The sequence below is a fragment of the Haliotis cracherodii genome, unplaced genomic scaffold (assembly GCF_022045235.1).
Source record: "Haliotis cracherodii isolate W230 unplaced genomic scaffold, xgHalCrac1.p SCAF_31, whole genome shotgun sequence".
Classification (NCBI taxonomy): Eukaryota; Metazoa; Mollusca; class Gastropoda; order Lepetellida; family Haliotidae; genus Haliotis; species Haliotis cracherodii.
Window position 1 is genome coordinate 1,046,513 of NW_027266288.1, and position 18,536 is coordinate 1,065,048.

At 43.0% G+C, this 18,536-nt stretch overlaps 2 protein-coding genes across 3 annotated transcripts; one reads left to right on the forward strand and one right to left on the reverse strand.

The window, feature by feature from the left end:
- Positions 1-1,477: 1,477 nt before the first annotated feature.
- Positions 1,478-10,143, reverse strand: LOC139477106 (uncharacterized). Of its 2 annotated transcripts, none has more exons than XM_071259654.1 (5): positions 9,650-10,143; positions 6,942-8,599; positions 6,599-6,723; positions 5,482-5,806; positions 1,478-4,877 (listed from the first exon to the last, which is right to left on the reverse strand). In XM_071259654.1, the coding sequence occupies exons 1-5, from the start codon at positions 9,874-9,876 to the stop codon at positions 4,669-4,671; spliced, it is 2,544 nt and encodes an 847-aa protein (XP_071115755.1). In that variant the 5' UTR covers positions 9,877-10,143; the 3' UTR covers positions 1,478-4,668. The 2 variants fall into 2 exon arrangements, with proteins under 2 accessions (XP_071115755.1, XP_071115756.1); XM_071259655.1 differs by having other exon boundaries at positions 5,482-5,803; positions 9,650-10,142.
- LOC139477107 (uncharacterized) lies at positions 9,823-18,116 on the forward strand. Its single transcript, XM_071259656.1, has 4 exons — positions 9,823-10,235; positions 10,863-11,196; positions 12,526-12,860; positions 16,174-18,116. The coding sequence occupies exons 2-4, from the start codon at positions 10,964-10,966 to the stop codon at positions 16,530-16,532; spliced, it is 927 nt and encodes a 308-aa protein (XP_071115757.1). The 5' UTR covers positions 9,823-10,235; positions 10,863-10,963; the 3' UTR covers positions 16,533-18,116.
- Positions 18,117-18,536: the final 420 nt, after the last annotated feature.

The window sequence follows — 18,536 nt, forward strand, 5'->3', positions numbered from 1 at the left end:
GAAATTATCTATAAGCTCTTCAGTGACTTTTTGGAGATGAGGGGATTGGCGATATGGTCTACACTTAACGGGTGGGTGGTCGCCAGTGTCAATGATATGCTGGTGCATGTCAGTCTTTCCTAAATCTGCAAGACTCGTTGAAAACATGTCTCTATTTTGTCCCAAGAATCTAAGTAGTCTGTGTCGTTGATCTTGAGTCAGTTGTGTATGGGTCAAATCAAATCCTAATTCTTGTGCAATTTTAACATAATCCCTGGTGTCATTGTCTCTCTTCTCATTGTCGGTGTTAACGGTACTGATGAATGGTTGGTCAGAGCCGATTTCAAAAACAGAGTCTTTGTCAATGTAACTAAATTTGCCTACAACTGTACCCTTGTCAAGAACTTTTTCTTCTTGGGAGGGATTCATAAGCCTAAATGTAGCAGTTTTGCTTTTCACTTTTGAAAGAGTTCTACCACCTGCTACTTCAGAATGAGCAGTGAGGGAAGCAATGGGTTCAATGAGGATGAGGGAATCCTCTTTGGTCTCTGATAGTCTGACCTTGAAATGAATTTCACTCTGAGGGGGGATGTAAATCTGATCTATTGTTTTTGCTAATCCACTAATCTCTTGCACTGAATTGGCTATGAAATTGATATATTGCCTATCTGAGGTGCTGTTGTTAAGTATCAAGGAATGACAGCTATAATCTAAGACTGCATCATTGTTATCAAGGAAGTTTTCACCTAGTATCACTGCTTCTGGTAGTGTAGGCAGAACATAGAATCTTTGAGAAAATTCCTGATCCTCAATGACAAAATCTAACACAACTGAACCTAACACTTTCTGCAATTCGCCGCCAACACCTTTAACCTTTGGAAAGGGTGAGTTTCCAAGAGTAAGGTTTTCAAAAGCTGTGCTCAGAAAAGCAGACGAAATACAACAAATGGATGCCCCTGTATCTACTAAACAATTTGTTGTTTTTGTGCCAAATTTTGCCTGAATTACACTTTTGGCAAGGGGCGTAACTAAAGACACTGTTGGAATTTCACTTTCGAAGTTACTTTCCATACCAGACTCCATATTTGCCATGACACCTATTAGTATGTACCGTACTAAATTAAAGGAAGACAAGTAATCAACAATGTAGTACTTACAATATTTGAAGACTTTTTCTTCCTTTGTTGGTGTCTTTGGAGGAGTTGGTTGTCTTTAATCCAGTGTTGAGGTCAGAGGTAGATGCAGCTTGCTTGTTATTCCATCAGATGATCACGGTTGGACATGTCCTCCAATGGGTTCTTGTAGTTGGTTGTAGTTAGTTCCTGGACTCCGTGGTTCCGAAAACGATGATTCTCCGCCAAATTATCATGGAACTGTTCTGGGTGAACAATACCTTCCAAATGACGTGCTGGTTTTCTTGGGGAATTAGTCAGCAAAGAGCCAGAGTCACAGGAGACTAATTACAATTTTATTTACAAGAACAATTAACAATTTACAATTTATACTTAGATAATAACAGAGGGTGCCACAGAGAGTCGGTACACACTCTGGGCTGTGGGAGAGAGGTCTGCTTGGTAAGAGAGTCAAACCCCTTCTCTGCTAGAACTTGGCTACAGTATGTATTTAATGAAAGTTTGAACAACAGAAAGGAATGTGATTGGTTGTGTCCTAAGCTAAATGGATGGCTAGACAGAGGGGAATACTAAATCCTGTTTATCCTGTTGGACTGGCACTAATCTTGTTGACATATTTACTGGATGCTTTGAAAGAGATAAGGGTGTCACTATAGATGAGCTTGTGTAGGAGCTAATCCTTAATGCCCTATAGACGAGCTTGTATGGGGGCTAATCCTTAATGAGTCTTAATTGAAGTAATGTTATTCTAATATACCCCGGTAGGTGATGACAGATATACTTAAATAAATATCCTTTGTCTGGGAGATGGGATCTTGATACCTTAGGCTAGCAACCATCTAAAAAGCTATAACTGAAACTACTGATATTTTATATATGCATTTTACCTGATGATAATTATTACTTGCTAAACTATAATTATATGAAATGGTGTATAAATATTACACCATGATAACTCATAAAAGCACTTGATGTAGATCTAATTATTATAAGATAACTTAGTATAAATGTTGTACCATGATAATATTATGTATATTATGGTATAAACAACGACATGAAGTCGTAAATCCTATGTAATGTGCTTCACATTGTATTGTTGTCACTGCATTTCTTGTATATGGGCCAAAGGCCTACACACAAATAAACTAATTTTGACTTTGACTTGACATACAAGTATTTGTTTTTACGTTTTCCAATGTAACGATAGTGTTTACATTCTACCATGACATTGATGAATGCTTGATTCTGATTGGTTAAAAAGAGGTTTTCTTTTTGCTACGGAAACCCCTTTCAAATATATTAAGCCTTTTCACACAAAAAACGTGCGTATGAATACATAGATAGCCTACATATCGATTCACAGAAAATGGCTGCTGATCGATCACCCCCATATGAACTCTAAAACATATCTATAATTCCTCTAATACACGCTGGGTCTCTAATACCAGACAGGTCTCTAATACACGCCGAGTCATGGGCTCTCGCATAGTGTCAAATAGAGGAAATACGGTAGTTTGATATCGGATGTTTGGGGCGTTCTAGGCCGCAACCCTGACTGCTTCGATGATGACATTAAAAGATTTAACGAAGACATATCTTTTGCATACAAATGAAATGTTTAAGAAACTGTTAGAGAAATGTTCTGTGGTGACCAGAATCGGAACAATTAGGAGATAAACCTACTGTGTTTTGAAATTTGATGTAGTCCCACTGTAGAATAGATACCTCTTTATTATAATAAGGAAAGCTATTTCCTCATTGAAACAACCGACAATGAAAGTAAAATATAACATTATAAAAATTGTTTGAAAAAACAACATGACATCAGCAGGGATAGTTAGTTAGTCAACGTGTTAATGTGCGCATTAGTACTGGGTTGTCTTCTGGACCCGGTTGTATCAAAGCCTCATTAACTATCATTGTCGGCTAATGATCTGCAGAAGTGTAACACTGTTGGCTAATGACCTGCAGGGCTGTAACACTGTCGGCTAATGACCTGCAGGGCTGTAACACTGTCGGCTAATGACCTGCAGAACCGTAACAGTGTCGGCTAATGACCTGCAGAACTGTAACACTGTTGGCTAATGAGCTGCAGAACTGTACCACTGTCGGCTAATGACCTGCAGAACTGTACCACTGTCGGCTAATGACCTGCAGGGCTGTAACACTGTCGGCTAATGACCTGCAGGGCTGTAACACTGTCGGCTAATGACCTGCAGGGCTGTAACACTGTCGGCTAATGAGCTGAAGGACTGTAACACTGTCGCCTAATGAGCTGCAGAACTGTACCACTGTCGGCTAATGAGCTGCAGAACTGTACCACTGTCGGCTAATGACCTGCAGGGCTGTAACACTGTCGGCTAATGACCTGCAGGGCTGTAACACTGTCGGCTAATGAGCTGCAGGACTGTAATACCGTCGGCTAATGAGCTGCAGAACTGTACCACTGTTGGCTAATGACCTGCAGGACTGTAACAGTGTCGGCTAATGACCTGCAGAACTGTACCACTGTCGGCTAATGACCTGCAGGACTGTACCACTGTCGGCTAATGACCTGCAGGACTGTACCACTGTCGGCTAATGACCTGAAGGACTGTACCACTGTCGGCTAATGAGCTGCAGGACTGTAACAGTGTCGGCTAATGACCTGCAGAACTGTAACACTGTTGGCTAATGAGCTGCAGAACTGTACCACTGTCGGCTAATGACCTGCAGGACTGTAACACTGTTGGCTAATGACCTGCAGGACTGTACCACTGTCGGCTAATGACCTGCAGGACTGTAACACTGTCGGCTAATGACCTGCAGGACTGTAACACTGTCGGCTAATGAGCTGCAGAACCGTAACAGTGTCGGCTAATGACCTGCAGAACTGTAACACTGTTGGCTAATGAGCTGCAGAACTGTACCACTGTCTGCTAATGACCTGCAGGACTGTAACAGTGTCGGCTAATGAGCTGCAGAACTGTAACAGTGTCGGCTAATGACCTGCAGGACTGTAACAGTGTCGGCTAATGACTTGAAGGACTGTACCACTGTCGGCTAATGAGCTGCAGAACTGTACCACTGTCGGCTAATGAGCTGCAGAACTGTAACACTGTTGGCTAATGAGCTGCAGGACTGTAACACTGTCGGCTAATGAGCTAAAGAACTGTACCACTGTCGGCTAATGAGCAGGACTGTAACACTGTTGGCTAATGAGCTGCAGGACTGTAACACTGTCGGCTAATGAGCTGCAGAACTGTACCACTGTCGGCTAATGAGCTGCAGGACTGTAACACTGTCGGCTAATGAGCTGCAGAACTGTACCACTGTCGGCTAATGACCTGCAGGACTGTACCACAGTCGGCTAATGAGCTGCAGAACTGTACCACTGTCGGCTAATGAGCTGCAGGACTGTAACACTGTCGGCTAATGAGCTGCAGAACTGTAACAGTGTCGGCTAATGACCTGCAGAACGGTAACACAAAAGCACATTGTTGCTGCAATTTGTTTCTAAAGTTTGTGCGAGTTTGTTTCTGGTCGTGCCTGAGGTCATTATCAGCTGAAGTAGTCACTATGTTCGCTGTAACAGTCCGTTGATGAAGTTCCTGCAATGTTGTGTCTGGGTGTTGCTGAAGTCCCTGTAGATACTCAGAATCCTGTCATCGTTTTTCAGCTGAGTCAACTCCTGCTGTCTGTGGATGGAGCCAAGATCCTGATTGAAAAGACCTCTGTCCAAATTCACTGACCCCTGGTCACCACAGTAGATCACCGTCACGTCGGCTGAAACAGGAACGTGTGTTACTGCCACATCCGCTACCACTACTACAACTACCCCAAACTATACCATTGTCACCTTGGATCAATGTACTAAGATGATATAAAACATGTAAATAATCTTCATATAATAATAAATAACAATATAATTTGTGCATAAAACATAACATAAACATCAAAATTCAACTTAATCTGTTAAAGCTATGTTGTCTCTATTACCTGGAACACCTTTACCACAATTTCCCCTGACACAACTTCACAGCTTATCCCTGACACAACTTCACAGCTTACCCCCTGACACAACTTCACAGCTTCCCCCTGACACAACTTCACAGCTTACCCCCTGACACAAATTCATAGCTTACCCCTGACACAACTTCACAGCTTACCCCTGACACAACTTCACAGTTTATCCCCTGACACAACTTCACAGCTAACCCCCTGACACAACTTCACAGCTTCCTCCTGACACAACTTCACAGTTTATCCCCTGACACAACTTCACAGCTTACCCCCTGACACAACTTCACAGCTTACCCCTGACACAACTTCACAGCTTACCCCCTGACACAACTTCACAGCTTACCCCTGACACAACTTCACAGCTTACCTCCAAACCTCCAGAGACTCCGCACAGTGGTCACCCTGAGATCGCCCAGCCCCTTGGTCGGATCCTCCAAGATGACGTTCCGCTCGTTGAAGTCGACAAAGACGAGGAAGACACGCGACCCCGGCAGCTGTGTAATGTCTTCGTGGCGTCTGATGACCCGAGAGAGGATGGTGGGACATTGTTGCTTCACAGACTCGAACACAGACCTGGTCTGGTCAGCATGTCTCCCCTCTGTCTCCCTATGGAAGGCCACCACACACACCGAGTCCTCCATCGGCCGGCTCCACTGCAGCTCGTACAGCTCCGCACGTCGGGAGCCCCTCTGCTGAGAAAAAAGACACATTAACAATGTATACTCCCCAGGGATTAGAACTGTATCTGACACCACAATTGGATATAGTCAACAGTCACGATATCGGCTCTCTGTGAAACAATTGTGTGGTATTGATATCGTCTTGTTGTTTTGTCATCACCAGCCACTGTGTACTCTACAGCTCATGTAATAGAAATAGTAGTAGTAGTAGCAGTAGCCATTGCAGCAGAAGTAGCAGTAGCCATTGCAGCAGAAGTAGCAGTAGTAGTCTAGCAGTAGCAAAGGTTGTAGCAGAAGTAAAAGTGGTAGTATTTTAAAAAGTAGTAGTCTAGTGGTAGTAGTAGTAGTAGCAGTAGCAGTAGCAGTAGCAGCAGCAGTAGCAGTAGTAGTAGTAGTAGTAGTAGTAGCAGTTGTAGAAGAAGTAGCAGAAGTAGCAATACTAGTAGAAACAGTACAAGTAGTGATAGTAGTAGTGGTGGTAGTAGTGGCAGTAGCAGTGGTTGTATGCTTGTTTTAACGCCGCACTCAGCACTATTCCAGCTATATATCGGCGTCTGTAAATAAATTGAGTCTTGACCAAACAATTTGGTGATTGACCTCATGAATTGGGAGCCTGGCCACCCGAAATAGAAGTAGTAGTAGTAGTGGTAGCAGCAGTAGTAGAAGTAGTAGTAGTAGTAGTAGTAGTAGCAGCAGCAGCAGTAGTGATAACACTACTAATAGTAGTAGTAGTAGTAGTAGTAGTAGTAGTAGTAGTAGTAGCAGCAGTAAAAGTGGTCGAGGTAGTCATGGTAGCAGCCATACCTGTACACCGTTGCGGGAGGCTGTAGCTGGCGCTAGTGCTGGTGCTGATGATGGAGCCTTCATCACGTACTTCACTAAAATGGCGACAGCTATCATGTTCAACACAGACAGATAGAGGGCGATATCTGAAATACAAATACATGTGAAATAATAGCTATGATAAAAGTTGCTCAAAGTTACATGATATGGGCAGAAATAGGGAAACAAACTTGGTGTCCCGACAATGCATCCCAAAATGACTCTCATCTAGTGATTAATTCTCCCTAGAATAAACGCTGTTCCGACAGTGTAGAACTGAGTGACTGTCTGACCGACTGACTGACTGACTGCCTGATTGACTCACCGTGTACTGATGATTTTCCTTTCAGCTCGTCCACCACCGCCTTGGTCATGACGCCGTCCAGTTCTTCTCCGTCTAGTTTCCTCTCGGTGTGGTCATGCTTCTTCGCGAACTCTTGCTCTTTCTTGACTGTTTCATTCCGGTGTTTTTGGAACTCCAGATATGTCCAATTTGCCCACACAATGTGACCAGTAAGAAGATCTCCATTTGCACTGCTACTACGTGTAGCTTGTTTCGCCTCCTGTGAGGCGTCCTGGATGTCTCGTTTGAGGGTCGGTAATTCCGTGTCCGCAATCTCAGTTCTCCAAGTATCTAATCCATCTACCCTTCCATCCATGACGTCCACGCGTGAAGAGAGCTGTTCAGCCGTTATATTTACAGCTGTAATGTTTGTTGTGATATTTCCCACGGCCTGTGTCAAAGTTTCAAGCTTCCGAACATTACTAAAGGCACATTTCTGAATAGTATCACCCAAATTGTGGACGGCACTCACATCTTCTTTTAGTTTTACCACTTTATCTGCAGTTAGTGATGCTCTGCGCTCTTCAAGAGTAACCCTCTCTGCCATGCTATTATGTTTGTCATTAAATTCTTTATCCTTTTTAAGGGTTTCGTTTTGCTGTTTCTTGAACTCAACATACGTAGCATTTGCCCACATAATGTGATCTTTAAGGAGTCTTGAATTTGCACCTGCATCATGTTTAGCTTCTTCACCCAATTGGTGATTATTTGTTATGGTTTGTCTAATCATCGGCAATTCCTTGTCACCGACCTCAGTTCTCCAAGCCATTAACTCAGAAATGGTTCCATTCATAACATGAGAGGTGTTTAACACTGTGGTGTTGATACCCCTCATCTCTAATACAAGTGTCTGTAGATTCATGGCATTTCGTTCTGCAGCCTTCTCAGCATGTTCGGCCAATATCCGGGTAACATTCACATCCTTCCCGAGTGACAGTAAATCCTGAATCTTTGCTGTAAACTCCGTTTTCGCTTTATCCAAATTACGTGAGTGCTTCTCTAGGTTCTCTGCATTACTGATAGAAGATCCCTTGGCTTCTGTGGCCACATTTTGAATAGCATTTACGTTTTGTTTTAGCATGGAGAATTCCGTATCTGCAATCGCTTCTAATCTTTCAACACGACCAGTTAACAGTCCTAAGTGACCAGGGAGTGTTGATATCGTGTTAGTGGTTTCTGTAGATGTCGAGGTGAGTCTCTCTACTTCTCTTGTTAGTTTCTCCAGCTTCTTGGAGTGGTTTTCAGCGATGTCCTTGTGAGCCTCAGCATCCTGTCTGGCTAGTGTCTCCTTCTCCCTTCCGCTCCGATCTTGTAACTCGTCCACTCTCCCTCGTAACTGAACAATCATTTTATTCATATCTTCCATCTGTTTAAAGAGTGTTAAGACGGTCACAGAGTCAACTGTCAATCCACCTTCTTCATCTGTAATGCCTTTACTGGCAGTGTCACAAGTGTTGGGACTTCCATGTGCTTTATCCCACCGATTGTTTGGTGGAGTGCACTCTTGAAATGTTGCCCTATCTTTCCTTGTGTTGGTTTTGTCTTTAGGGTGTGGAGAAGCTTCTGCCATCCCCCGAGGAAATACATTAATGACGAAAACAATCACGATGAAAAGCATCCATTTGTTGAAGACCATCCCGCTAAAATATCAAATGATAAATAACATCATTGGCTATCATATTGCAGTCGTATATTGGAGCTGATGTAAAAGAATGAGTACAAAATGTATTAATGTTACATATGTTATAGTCAGGCATGTCTCTATTTACTGTGATCACCGGGGGTACGGGTGGCCCAGTCGTCTAAGGCGCCGCGATTCCATGTGCAGGGTTGCGTCCCTTGGGCACGCCAGAAACCTATACCCGTGCTCGTGGGTTTCACCGAAGTGGTAAACGTCTGAGACCTGCATCACGTCGGGCTTTCCTCCCACATTAAGCTGACACGCCGCGATATAACTGGAATACTGTTAAAAGTGGCGTTAAACCCAACTCACTCACTCACTCACTACTGTGATCAAAACCTAGATAATAAAATGAAAGTCTAGAAAATAAAAATATGTAAGCATAGCTATGTTATAAATTAGCATTAAAAAGTTTAGAAGAGAGATCTGTTTTATCATAAGATATGTTATTGACTATCTGTTAGTCGGCATCTGTTACCCTGCTATTCAGGTTGGGGAAACAGGGCAACTGTGAGGTTCTTATTCTGAATGCTTTAGCTTATAAAGGGTACCCGGTAGAACTTGGGTTTATGTTGATATAACAAGAGGTGAGGTGAGGTGAAATGTGATTGAACCTAGCGTCCAAGATTATTGCACTTATATAGCGACGTGCGTGTGTGTGTGCGTACGTGCGTGCGTGCGTGCGTGTGTGTGTGTTTATTGTGCTAGCCCATTGAGATACCATGCCGCAGTTTAACAAGAACCCCCCCCCCCCCCCCCCCCACACACACACACACCTTCACCCACAGTATACTGACTCCGAGCCGGCCAGTCCTTGTTTTAGCCCCTTAATGCCGAGCGCCAGACAGGGAGGATATAACAAGACATTATAAGGTATATGCTTTGTTAGTTATTGCGTCTGTATTATGCACAGTATATTTTATTAGTGAAAATTTAGTGTTCAATCTTAAATTGAACACACTCTCGCAGTCAGCATAAAAACATATACTTTATTTTTTAATTTACTCACACATTCCAGAATAAGTCTGATGTCTTCTCGTTTTCTGACTGCTTTGCATCCAATGTGCTTTCCTCGTCGACATGGTCACTGATGTTACCCTCGCCCAGCCTCTGAAGCCCTCGTGCAGTTTGGGAACTGAGGAGACACGCTGGTTCACCTCGAGTTCCCTCCCTTGCACGATCACGGTGACTAGCCTTGGTGTGTTTGTTGTCTGACATGGTTGCTGCAGAGACCATGTCGGGGGACAACAGATGTATGTTACTCTCTAATTTTGTCACACGTCATCATCTACTTGAGTCATTGATTCATCGGGGAATTCTCCGACAGACCGCTGTCTGACTGCCACGTATAGTTCAGACAAAACGAAACACAACGGGAAACCCACACGGAACTACATATCTGATGACCCCTGACCCCTGACCGCCGCCCTGAAGCGAGCATGATGTAATCGGCTCACTTGACCTAAATTCGAATTCCAGGAAACGATATGCAACCGACGCTTGTAGTACGCTGAAAGGTATATGGTCGTAGGAGACAGAGCATATCGGCTGTAGGTGTTGAAAGATTGGATCAGCCGCGTCTGCTGTTTGAGGAGGTAGGTTGTCAGAAATATGTGCACATATTTAATATCACCCCTCCCCCAGCGTAATAACCACCCGTATCATGATTTGTACGGTTGACAGCGGGTAAACTGCTGATCCATATACATGCCCAAGGTGTATGATTGTCTCCCTTGAATTTATTCATCGACACGTAGACAAGCGACATCCCTTTGTAAATAACATTTTCCCAGAATGGTAGACTAAAATCTAGTCTCTGAAATGAACATATCGTACATAAAAACAGTTGTTCAGTTATCTTAATAAAAATATAATAAAAAGGAGCCCAGTAACTCTCTTCATTTTCAGATACTGCAGTGATCTAGACTTGCCAAACATTATAGACTTGCATGGGCTGTATTTGATATATATTTGTATCAGGGTCTGTAAGACAGACTACCAGAATGGTGTAAACCCAATTTAAAAAACACTAAAACATGAAATGTTATTTCTATTTCTTCTATTTGTTTATGTATGTATGTATGTATGTATTTTTTTATGTATGTATGTATGTATGTATGTATGTATGTATGTATGTATGTATGTATGTATGTATGTATGTATGTATGTATGTATGTATGTATGTATGTATGTCTCTTTCATTCGTTTTTATTTTTGTACAGTTTCCTGGACTGTGAAGTTCTGCAACAATACATTCCGCCTGCAATGTCCATAATTTGAGACCTCATATTCAATTTGACCCAAGAGAAAAAACACCGTAGGGATGATGGATCAAAAGCGACGGCTACAGACTCAGATAAAGGACAATCTAAACAGTATCGGAGAGCGACTAAATGGACGACCCGTGACTGTGGCTTTTATTGGGACCGTCGGAGTGGGCAAGTCGTCCCTCATCAACACCATAGCAACCGCCATGGCTAAAGAAAGCTGGCAGCAACACGCCTACACGGGAGGTCACGGGGGTCAGGCTGAGCCGGTCACAGCTGTCATCAGACGGTACGTTTCTATAAAGTATCCTTGAACTGTATATCATCACCATCATCATCTTCATCTTCATCAGCAGCAGCATCTCCATAACAACCCTTCTCCATCGTCAGCACTACAATCATCATCACCATCATCTTCATCAGCAGCAGCAGCATCTCCATAACAACCCTTCTCCATCATCACCACTACAATCATCATCACCATCATCATCAGCAGCAGCATCTCCATAACAACCCTTCTCCATCGTCACCACTACAATCATCATCACCATCATCATCAGCAGCAGCAGCATCTCCATAACAACCCTTCTCCATCATCACCACTACAATCATAATCATCATCACCATCAGCAGCAGCAGCAGCATCTCCATAACAACCCTTCTCCATCATCACTACAACAATCATAATCATCATCATCAGCATCAGCATCTCCATAACAACCCTTCTCCATCATCAGCACTATAATCAACCCCCCCCCCCCCAACATTTAATTGGTCTTGAAGGTTTTCTTTGTAAAATTGCAAAGATTGTATGTTAATAATATCATGTTTTCTATAATCATCAGTTTTTATCTGTTTCATTCATGAATTTTGTTTCACACTGTTATCTTAAGAATACAGTAAGTCTTCCTCTTCTGTCATTGCGAATCAAATATATTCAGCTTGGATATATTTTACATGAAAAGAGAAGTGGGTCAAATTCCGTTAAGCATTAAGTCAATCTTTAATTTTTTTTCCGATTGTAAGCAGTGCCTTGAGTGCTAAAACATCAGCTAACTAGCTTCAATGACAGTGAGTGACGCCAAGCGATGACGTCACAATGATCTGCTTACCTTTGTCAAATTCATTGTAGCGATATCACCTTGTACTGACTTCTAACACTATTCACTCTGTCTTTTACTTTAAATTTTCCAAATGATATGAAGGTAAGTGGCATTAATTAAATTAGGTCAGTACCGAACTTCACACAGCCTGCGGAGCAAACGAGAGAGGACAAGGCAGTCAGGCTCATCGCATGTCATGGATGGTGTTGAACATTGTTCTTGTTGCCAATCACTGGTTTGTCTGGTCCCTATTCCTTCAACCTATGCTTCCCTTGATCCACCCAGCCACCCCGAAGTATGGTGGACTAAGAGGCGGCTATATGGAACGGGTAGTCAAGCTCATTTGCTGATTGTGTGTCATCGTACCCAGACGCCATTGATCAATGCTCATAATATCAATCACTGGCTGTATTGTCCAGAAGCAATTACAGGTTGTCCTGTAGGAATATTGCAGACTTTGGCGATAGACAACTCTCACTTTAGATTGATACAATTCAATGAGAATATGTCCATAGATACCCACAATGCTGTCGACCCGAAGTGCACAAGAACAAGCTGTTCCCGACCCTAATGGACGTCCAGGGACTTCCGGATCACATAGACGCCACCTGGCGGGAGGTTCTGTCTCTTCTGTTCTATGGGCGTATTCCCGAGCAGGAAAACCTCCTAGACGTGGTGGCCTACTTGGAGGCCAGGGATGAGTTCCGGCTTCCGAAGTACTTTCGGGGTCGCGACGACCTGAAGGTGGACCGGGTTGTCGTCGTTGCCTCGGCTCAAGAGGACTTACCCATGGACCTGCTGGAAACTCTCGTCGAGGTGGCCAGGCCTATCAGGGGAAGCAGTCGAAGAGGTAACTAGAATATGCTTCTGTGAGGGTGAAGTCATTTTTCAGGGATTTATCATTTGTAGAAACCCAAGGTCTGCAATTAGCTGCTCGACGACGGAAGGCAGTTTAACACGTACAGACCGATGGTTTCTGCAAATTATAATGTGCTGAAATAAAGAGTTACCGTTATCAAAACTAAAAGGGATACAATTTGCCATGACAGAATCCCCCAAACAAACAAATGAAAAGAAACACCAACGTGTGATAAGCATTAGTTCTTCACACGAAGACACAACAGGGGTCAGTGTGACACTGGCCTAGAAACACGTCGTCGACAGTCGATTGCGTCAATACTAGTCTCGTGAAGTCGTTTGACCTTTACCTTCATTTACGGCAACATGAAGACAGTTCTGTGGGCTATATAACTTCAGTTTTCGGATTTTTACTTGACATTGACACTGGCAACATGAAGACAGTTTTGTGGGCTACATAACATCAGTTTTCGGATTTTTCTTGACATTGACACTGGCAACATGGAGACAGTTCTGTGGGCTATATAACGTCAGTTTTCGGATTTTTCTTGACATTGACACTGGCAACATGGAGACAGTTCTGTGGGCTATATAACGTCAGTTTTTTGGATTTTTCTTGACATTGACACTGGCAACATGGAGACAGTTATGTGGGCTATATAACATCAGTTTTCGGATTTTTCTTAACATTGACACTGGCAACATGAAGACAGTATTGTGGGCTATATAACATCAGTTTTCGGATTTTTCTTGACATTGACACTGGCAACATGAAGACAGTTCTGTGGGCTATATAACATCAGTTTTCGGATTTTTCTTGACATTGACACTGGCAACATGAAGACAGTATTGTGGGCTATATAACGTCAGTTTTCGGATTTTTCTTGACATTGACACTGGCAACATGGAGACAGTTTTGTGGGCTACATAACGTTAGTTTTCGATCTTTCTTGACATTGACACTGGCAACATGGAGACAGTTCTGTGGGCTATATAACATCAGTTTTCGGATTTTTCTTGACATTGACACTGGCAACATGGAGACAGTTCTGTGGGCTATATAACGTCAGTTTTCGGATTTTTCTTGACATTGACACTGGCAACATGGAGACAGTTCTGTGGGCTATATAACGTCAGTTTTCGGATTTTTCTTGACATTGACACTGGCAACATGGAGACAGTTCTGTGGGCTATATAACGTCAGTTTTCGGATTTTTCTTGACATTGACACTGGCAACATGGAGACAGTATTGTGGGCTATATAACGTCAGTTTTCGGATTTTTCTTGACATTGACACTGGACTTTGATAATGACATGACTCATATTGCAATGGCACTTGCAAGTAACGTCAGATTAGTGGTCATGGGTTGCACTTCGCCAGAGTGTTCGCTTGTCCCTCAATCTTCAATCTAGCGATTGTTTATTCGGACGAATCACAAGAGTTGTCCTGTAAATACACGCACAGGGCATCCCCGACCCATATATCATCAGCTACTCGTGATGCGCTTGGTCATTCACCTGAGTCGACAGAGCCGTTAACGTCCACCTCGTTTGTTTACGTGTGTGTGCAAACTACCTGTAACGTCATATGAGTGTGGGTTTTACGACGCCTCTTTAGCAAATATCTAGGAATATCACGGCGGGGGACAACAGAAATGGGCTGCACACATTGTACCCATGTGGGGAATCGAACCCGGGCTTTTGGCGCGACGAGCGAACGCTTTGACTACTAGCCTACCTCTCCAACCCTCTGACGCCATAATGACAACGTCATTAATGAAGGTTCCGTCGTTAGGCAAAGTACAGGCAGTATGATATTGCAGTATAGCCCACCAATTCCCTGATAACCGTTTTGGGATAATTCTACCCATATTAGGTATGATGTGGTATCTGTTTCATTTACATACATCTGGCACAAAGTTCACGAAATCCAAAAGTTCAAGATATCGCGTATCCTATAATTAGTTTCTGATGAAATACATTTTAAGCATCCTGCAGTATATATTACATACGATGCAATATGTACGACACTTGTGTCATTCATATTACGTTGAATGAATGACACTGGATGTAGCACGAATGTCACAGAATGTAGTATGAATGACAGTGAATGTAGGATGAATAGCACAAGATGTAGTATTGATGATACTGGATGTAGCACGAATGACACTGGATGTAGTATGAATGACAGTGAGTGTAGTATGAATGGCACTGGATGTAGCATGAATGACACTGGATGTAGCACGAATGACAGTGAATGTAATATGAATAGCACAATATGTAGTGTTGAATGACACTGGATGTAGTATGAATGACAGTGAATGTAGTATGAATGGCACAAGATGTAGTATTGATGATACTGGATGTAGCACGAATGACACTGGATGTAGTATCAATGACAGTGAATGTAGTATGAATGGCACTGGATGTAGTATATATGACACTTGATGTAGCATGAATGACACTTGATGTAGTATTGATGACACTTGATGTAGTATTGATGACACTGGATGTATTATGAATGACAGTGAATGCAGCATGAATGACACAAGATGTAGTATTGATGACACTGGATGTAGCACGAATGACACTGGATGTAATATGAATGACAGTGAATGTAGTATGAATGACACAAGATGTGGCATTGATGACACTGGATGTAACATGCATGACACTGGATGTAGCATGAATGACACTGGGTGTAGTATGAATGACACTTGATGTAGCATGAAAGACACTGGATGTAGAATGAATGACACTGGATGTAGCATGAATGACACTGGATGTAGTATAAATGACACTTGATGTAGCATGAATGACACTTGATGTAGTATGAATGACACTTGATGTAGTATGAATGACACTTGATGTAGCATGAATGACACTTGATGTAGTATGAATGACACTTGATGTACCATGAATGACACTTGATGTAGCATGAATGACACTTGATGTAGTATGAATGACACTTGATGTAGCATGAATGACACTTGATGTAGTATGAATGACACTTGATGTAACATGAATGACACTTGATGTAGTATGAATGACACTTGATGTAGCATGAATGACACTTGATGTAGTATGAATGACACTTGATGTAGCATGAATGACACTTGATGTAGTATGAATGACACTTGATGTAACATGAATGACACTTGATGTAGCATGAATGACATTGAATGTGGCATGAACTACACTGGATGTTTATATCACTATCTGTTTATCTTAGCAATGTTTATACCCACCCACAAAGAACACCTATTTGGATGGAGTGGTTCAACATATACTTCTGTTCCAACAGGCATTCCCATATTTGGTGTTATGACGAAGTGTGATCTCGTCGACCCGGAAGTAGACGTCGATTATCAGCACAGAGAGAGGAGGTTCAAAGACGTCTTGGGTCTACAGGGTACACCACGTTTCCTCCGTTGCATCAACTACTCCAGCGACATCGACCCCGACAACAACATGATCTTCACCAACTATCCGTACATCGACGTCCCAGTGCTGCGTCTGATGACCCAGATCTGCGACCCAGCCATAGAAGTGGTGCACCAGCACGAACCATACCCCTACTGGCACTTTCTCAGAGAAAAGAGTTTATGGATCATAGTGACAATTTTTGTGATCTTTCTGGCGTTCATATGTGTTTTGTCCTAAAGCCGCCCCCGATGCTGATTTTCTGTACGCTGTAGACTCAGTGAAGTGAATTTAAAAACGCGTCCATATGGATGTTGCTCATGCTAGGCTGCATAACAAAACCAAAGTTTCCCGAATGGTGTAAGTCCTTTTAAATTATTATTCTTTTTTAAAACAAAAGGTTTTTGGAAGCCCACTTTCAATTCCCCCCCCCCGCCAGTAATACGAACAAACACAACGGGACACAACTGAAAGTAGGCTCTATGATACAATGTCATTTGTCAAGGATGGACACCAGAGTCTGTTCCCTATCTCATCATTACCTGGCATGCAGTAGTGTAACGTCCACGCAGTAGTATCAGAGGGAACACGGGACACCAGAGTCTGTTCCCTATCTCATCATCACCTGGCATGCAGTAGTGTAACGTCCACGCAGTAGTATCAGAGGGAACACTGGACACCAGAGTCTGTTCCCTATCTCATCATCACCTGGCATGCAGTAGTGTAACGTCCACGCAGTAGTATCAGAGGGAACACTGGACACCAGAGTCTGTTCCCTATCTCATCATTACCTGGCATGCAGTAGTGTAACGTCCACGCAGTAGTATCAGAGGGAACACGGGACACCAGAGTCTGTTCCCTATCTCATCATTACCTGGCATGCAGTAGTGTAACGTCCACGCAGTAGTATCAGAGGGAACACTGGACACCAGAGTCTGTTCCCTATCTCATCATTACCTGGCATGCAGTAGTGTAACGTCCACGCAGTAGTATCAGAGGGAACACGGGACACCAGAGTCTGTTCCCTATCTCATCATTACCTGGCATGCAGTAGTGTAACGTCCACGCAGTAGTATCAGAGGGAACACTGGACACCAGAGTCTGTTCCCTATCTCATCATTACCTGGCATGCAGTAGTGTAACGTCCACGCAGTAGTATCAGAGGGAACACTGGACACCAGAGTCTGTTCCCTATCTCATCATTACCTGGCATGCAGTATTGTAACGTCCACGCAGTAGTATCAGAGGGAACACGGGACACCAGAGTCTGTTCCCTATCTCATCATTACCTGGCATGCAGTAGTGTAACGTCCACGCAGTAGTATCAGAGGGAACACTGGACACCAGAGTCTGTTCCCTATCTCATCATTACCTGGCATGCAGTAGTGTAACGTCCACGCAGTAGTATCAGAGGGAACACGGGACACCAGAGTCTGTTCCCTATCTCATCATTACCTGGCATGCAGTAGTGTAACGTCCAAGGAGTACTATCAGAGGGAACACTGGACACCAGAGTCTGTTCCCTATCTCATCATTACCTGGCATGCAGTAGTGTAACGTCCACGCAGTAGTATCAGAGGGAACACTGGACACCAGAGTCTGTTCCCTATCTCATCATTACCTGGCATGCAGTAGTGTAACGTCCACGCAGTAGTATCAGAGGGAACACTGGACACTGATTGGATGTTCAGTGACACCCATCTACACATTCACCTCTGTAGCATTCGTTACACCAGTAAAGTATCATGTAAAGTAAATATTACAGCCTCTCTCTCTCCCTCTCTCGTATCGAGAGCGCCTGTATCATAACATCTTTTCTGGAATAAAAATGTAAGAACTATAATTGTTTAGTTGAGAGAGATCATAACCTGTTGTGGGTCTACGGGACGTTGCTGTTAAGGTAACCAATGGGTTATCACCATACCCAAGGATGACGTATGAATGACGCTGGATGTAGCACGAATGACACCCGTTGTAGATTGAATGACACTGAGTGTATTATGCATGTCATTGGATGTAGCATAAATGGTATTGGATTTAGCATGAATGACACTGACTGTAGCATGAATAACACTTAATATAACATTAATAACACTGGATGTAGAATGAATAACACTGGATGTAGCATGAATAACACTGGATGTAGCATGAATAACACTGGAAGTAGCATTATGACACTGATTGTAGCATGAATAACACTGGATGTAACATGAATGACAATGATTGTAGCATGAATAACACTGG

What these genes read in the sequence shown, in the direction of transcription:
- LOC139477106 (XM_071259654.1), bottom strand. Translation starts at nt 9,876, where the DNA reads ATGGTCTCTGCAGCAACCATGTCAGACAACAAACACACCAAGGCTAGT. An exon ending in AGGAAAATCATCAGTACACG is followed by an intron (nt 6,724 to 6,941) that starts GTGAGTCAATCA and finishes TTTGTATTTCAG; the next exon opens with ATATCGCCCTCTATCTGTCT. An exon ending in GAGTCTCTGGAGGTTTGGAG is followed by an intron (nt 4,878 to 5,481) that starts GTAAGCTGTGAA and finishes TTCCTGTTTCAG; the next exon opens with CCGACGTGACGGTGATCTAC.
- LOC139477107 (XM_071259656.1), top strand. Translation starts at nt 10,964, where the DNA reads ATGATGGATCAAAAGCGACGGCTACAGACTCAGATAAAGGACAATCTA. An exon ending in GTCACAGCTGTCATCAGACG is followed by an intron (nt 11,197 to 12,525) that starts GTACGTTTCTAT and finishes ATATGTCCATAG; the next exon opens with ATACCCACAATGCTGTCGAC. An exon ending in CAGGGGAAGCAGTCGAAGAG is followed by an intron (nt 12,861 to 16,173) that starts GTAACTAGAATA and finishes CTGTTCCAACAG; the next exon opens with GCATTCCCATATTTGGTGTT.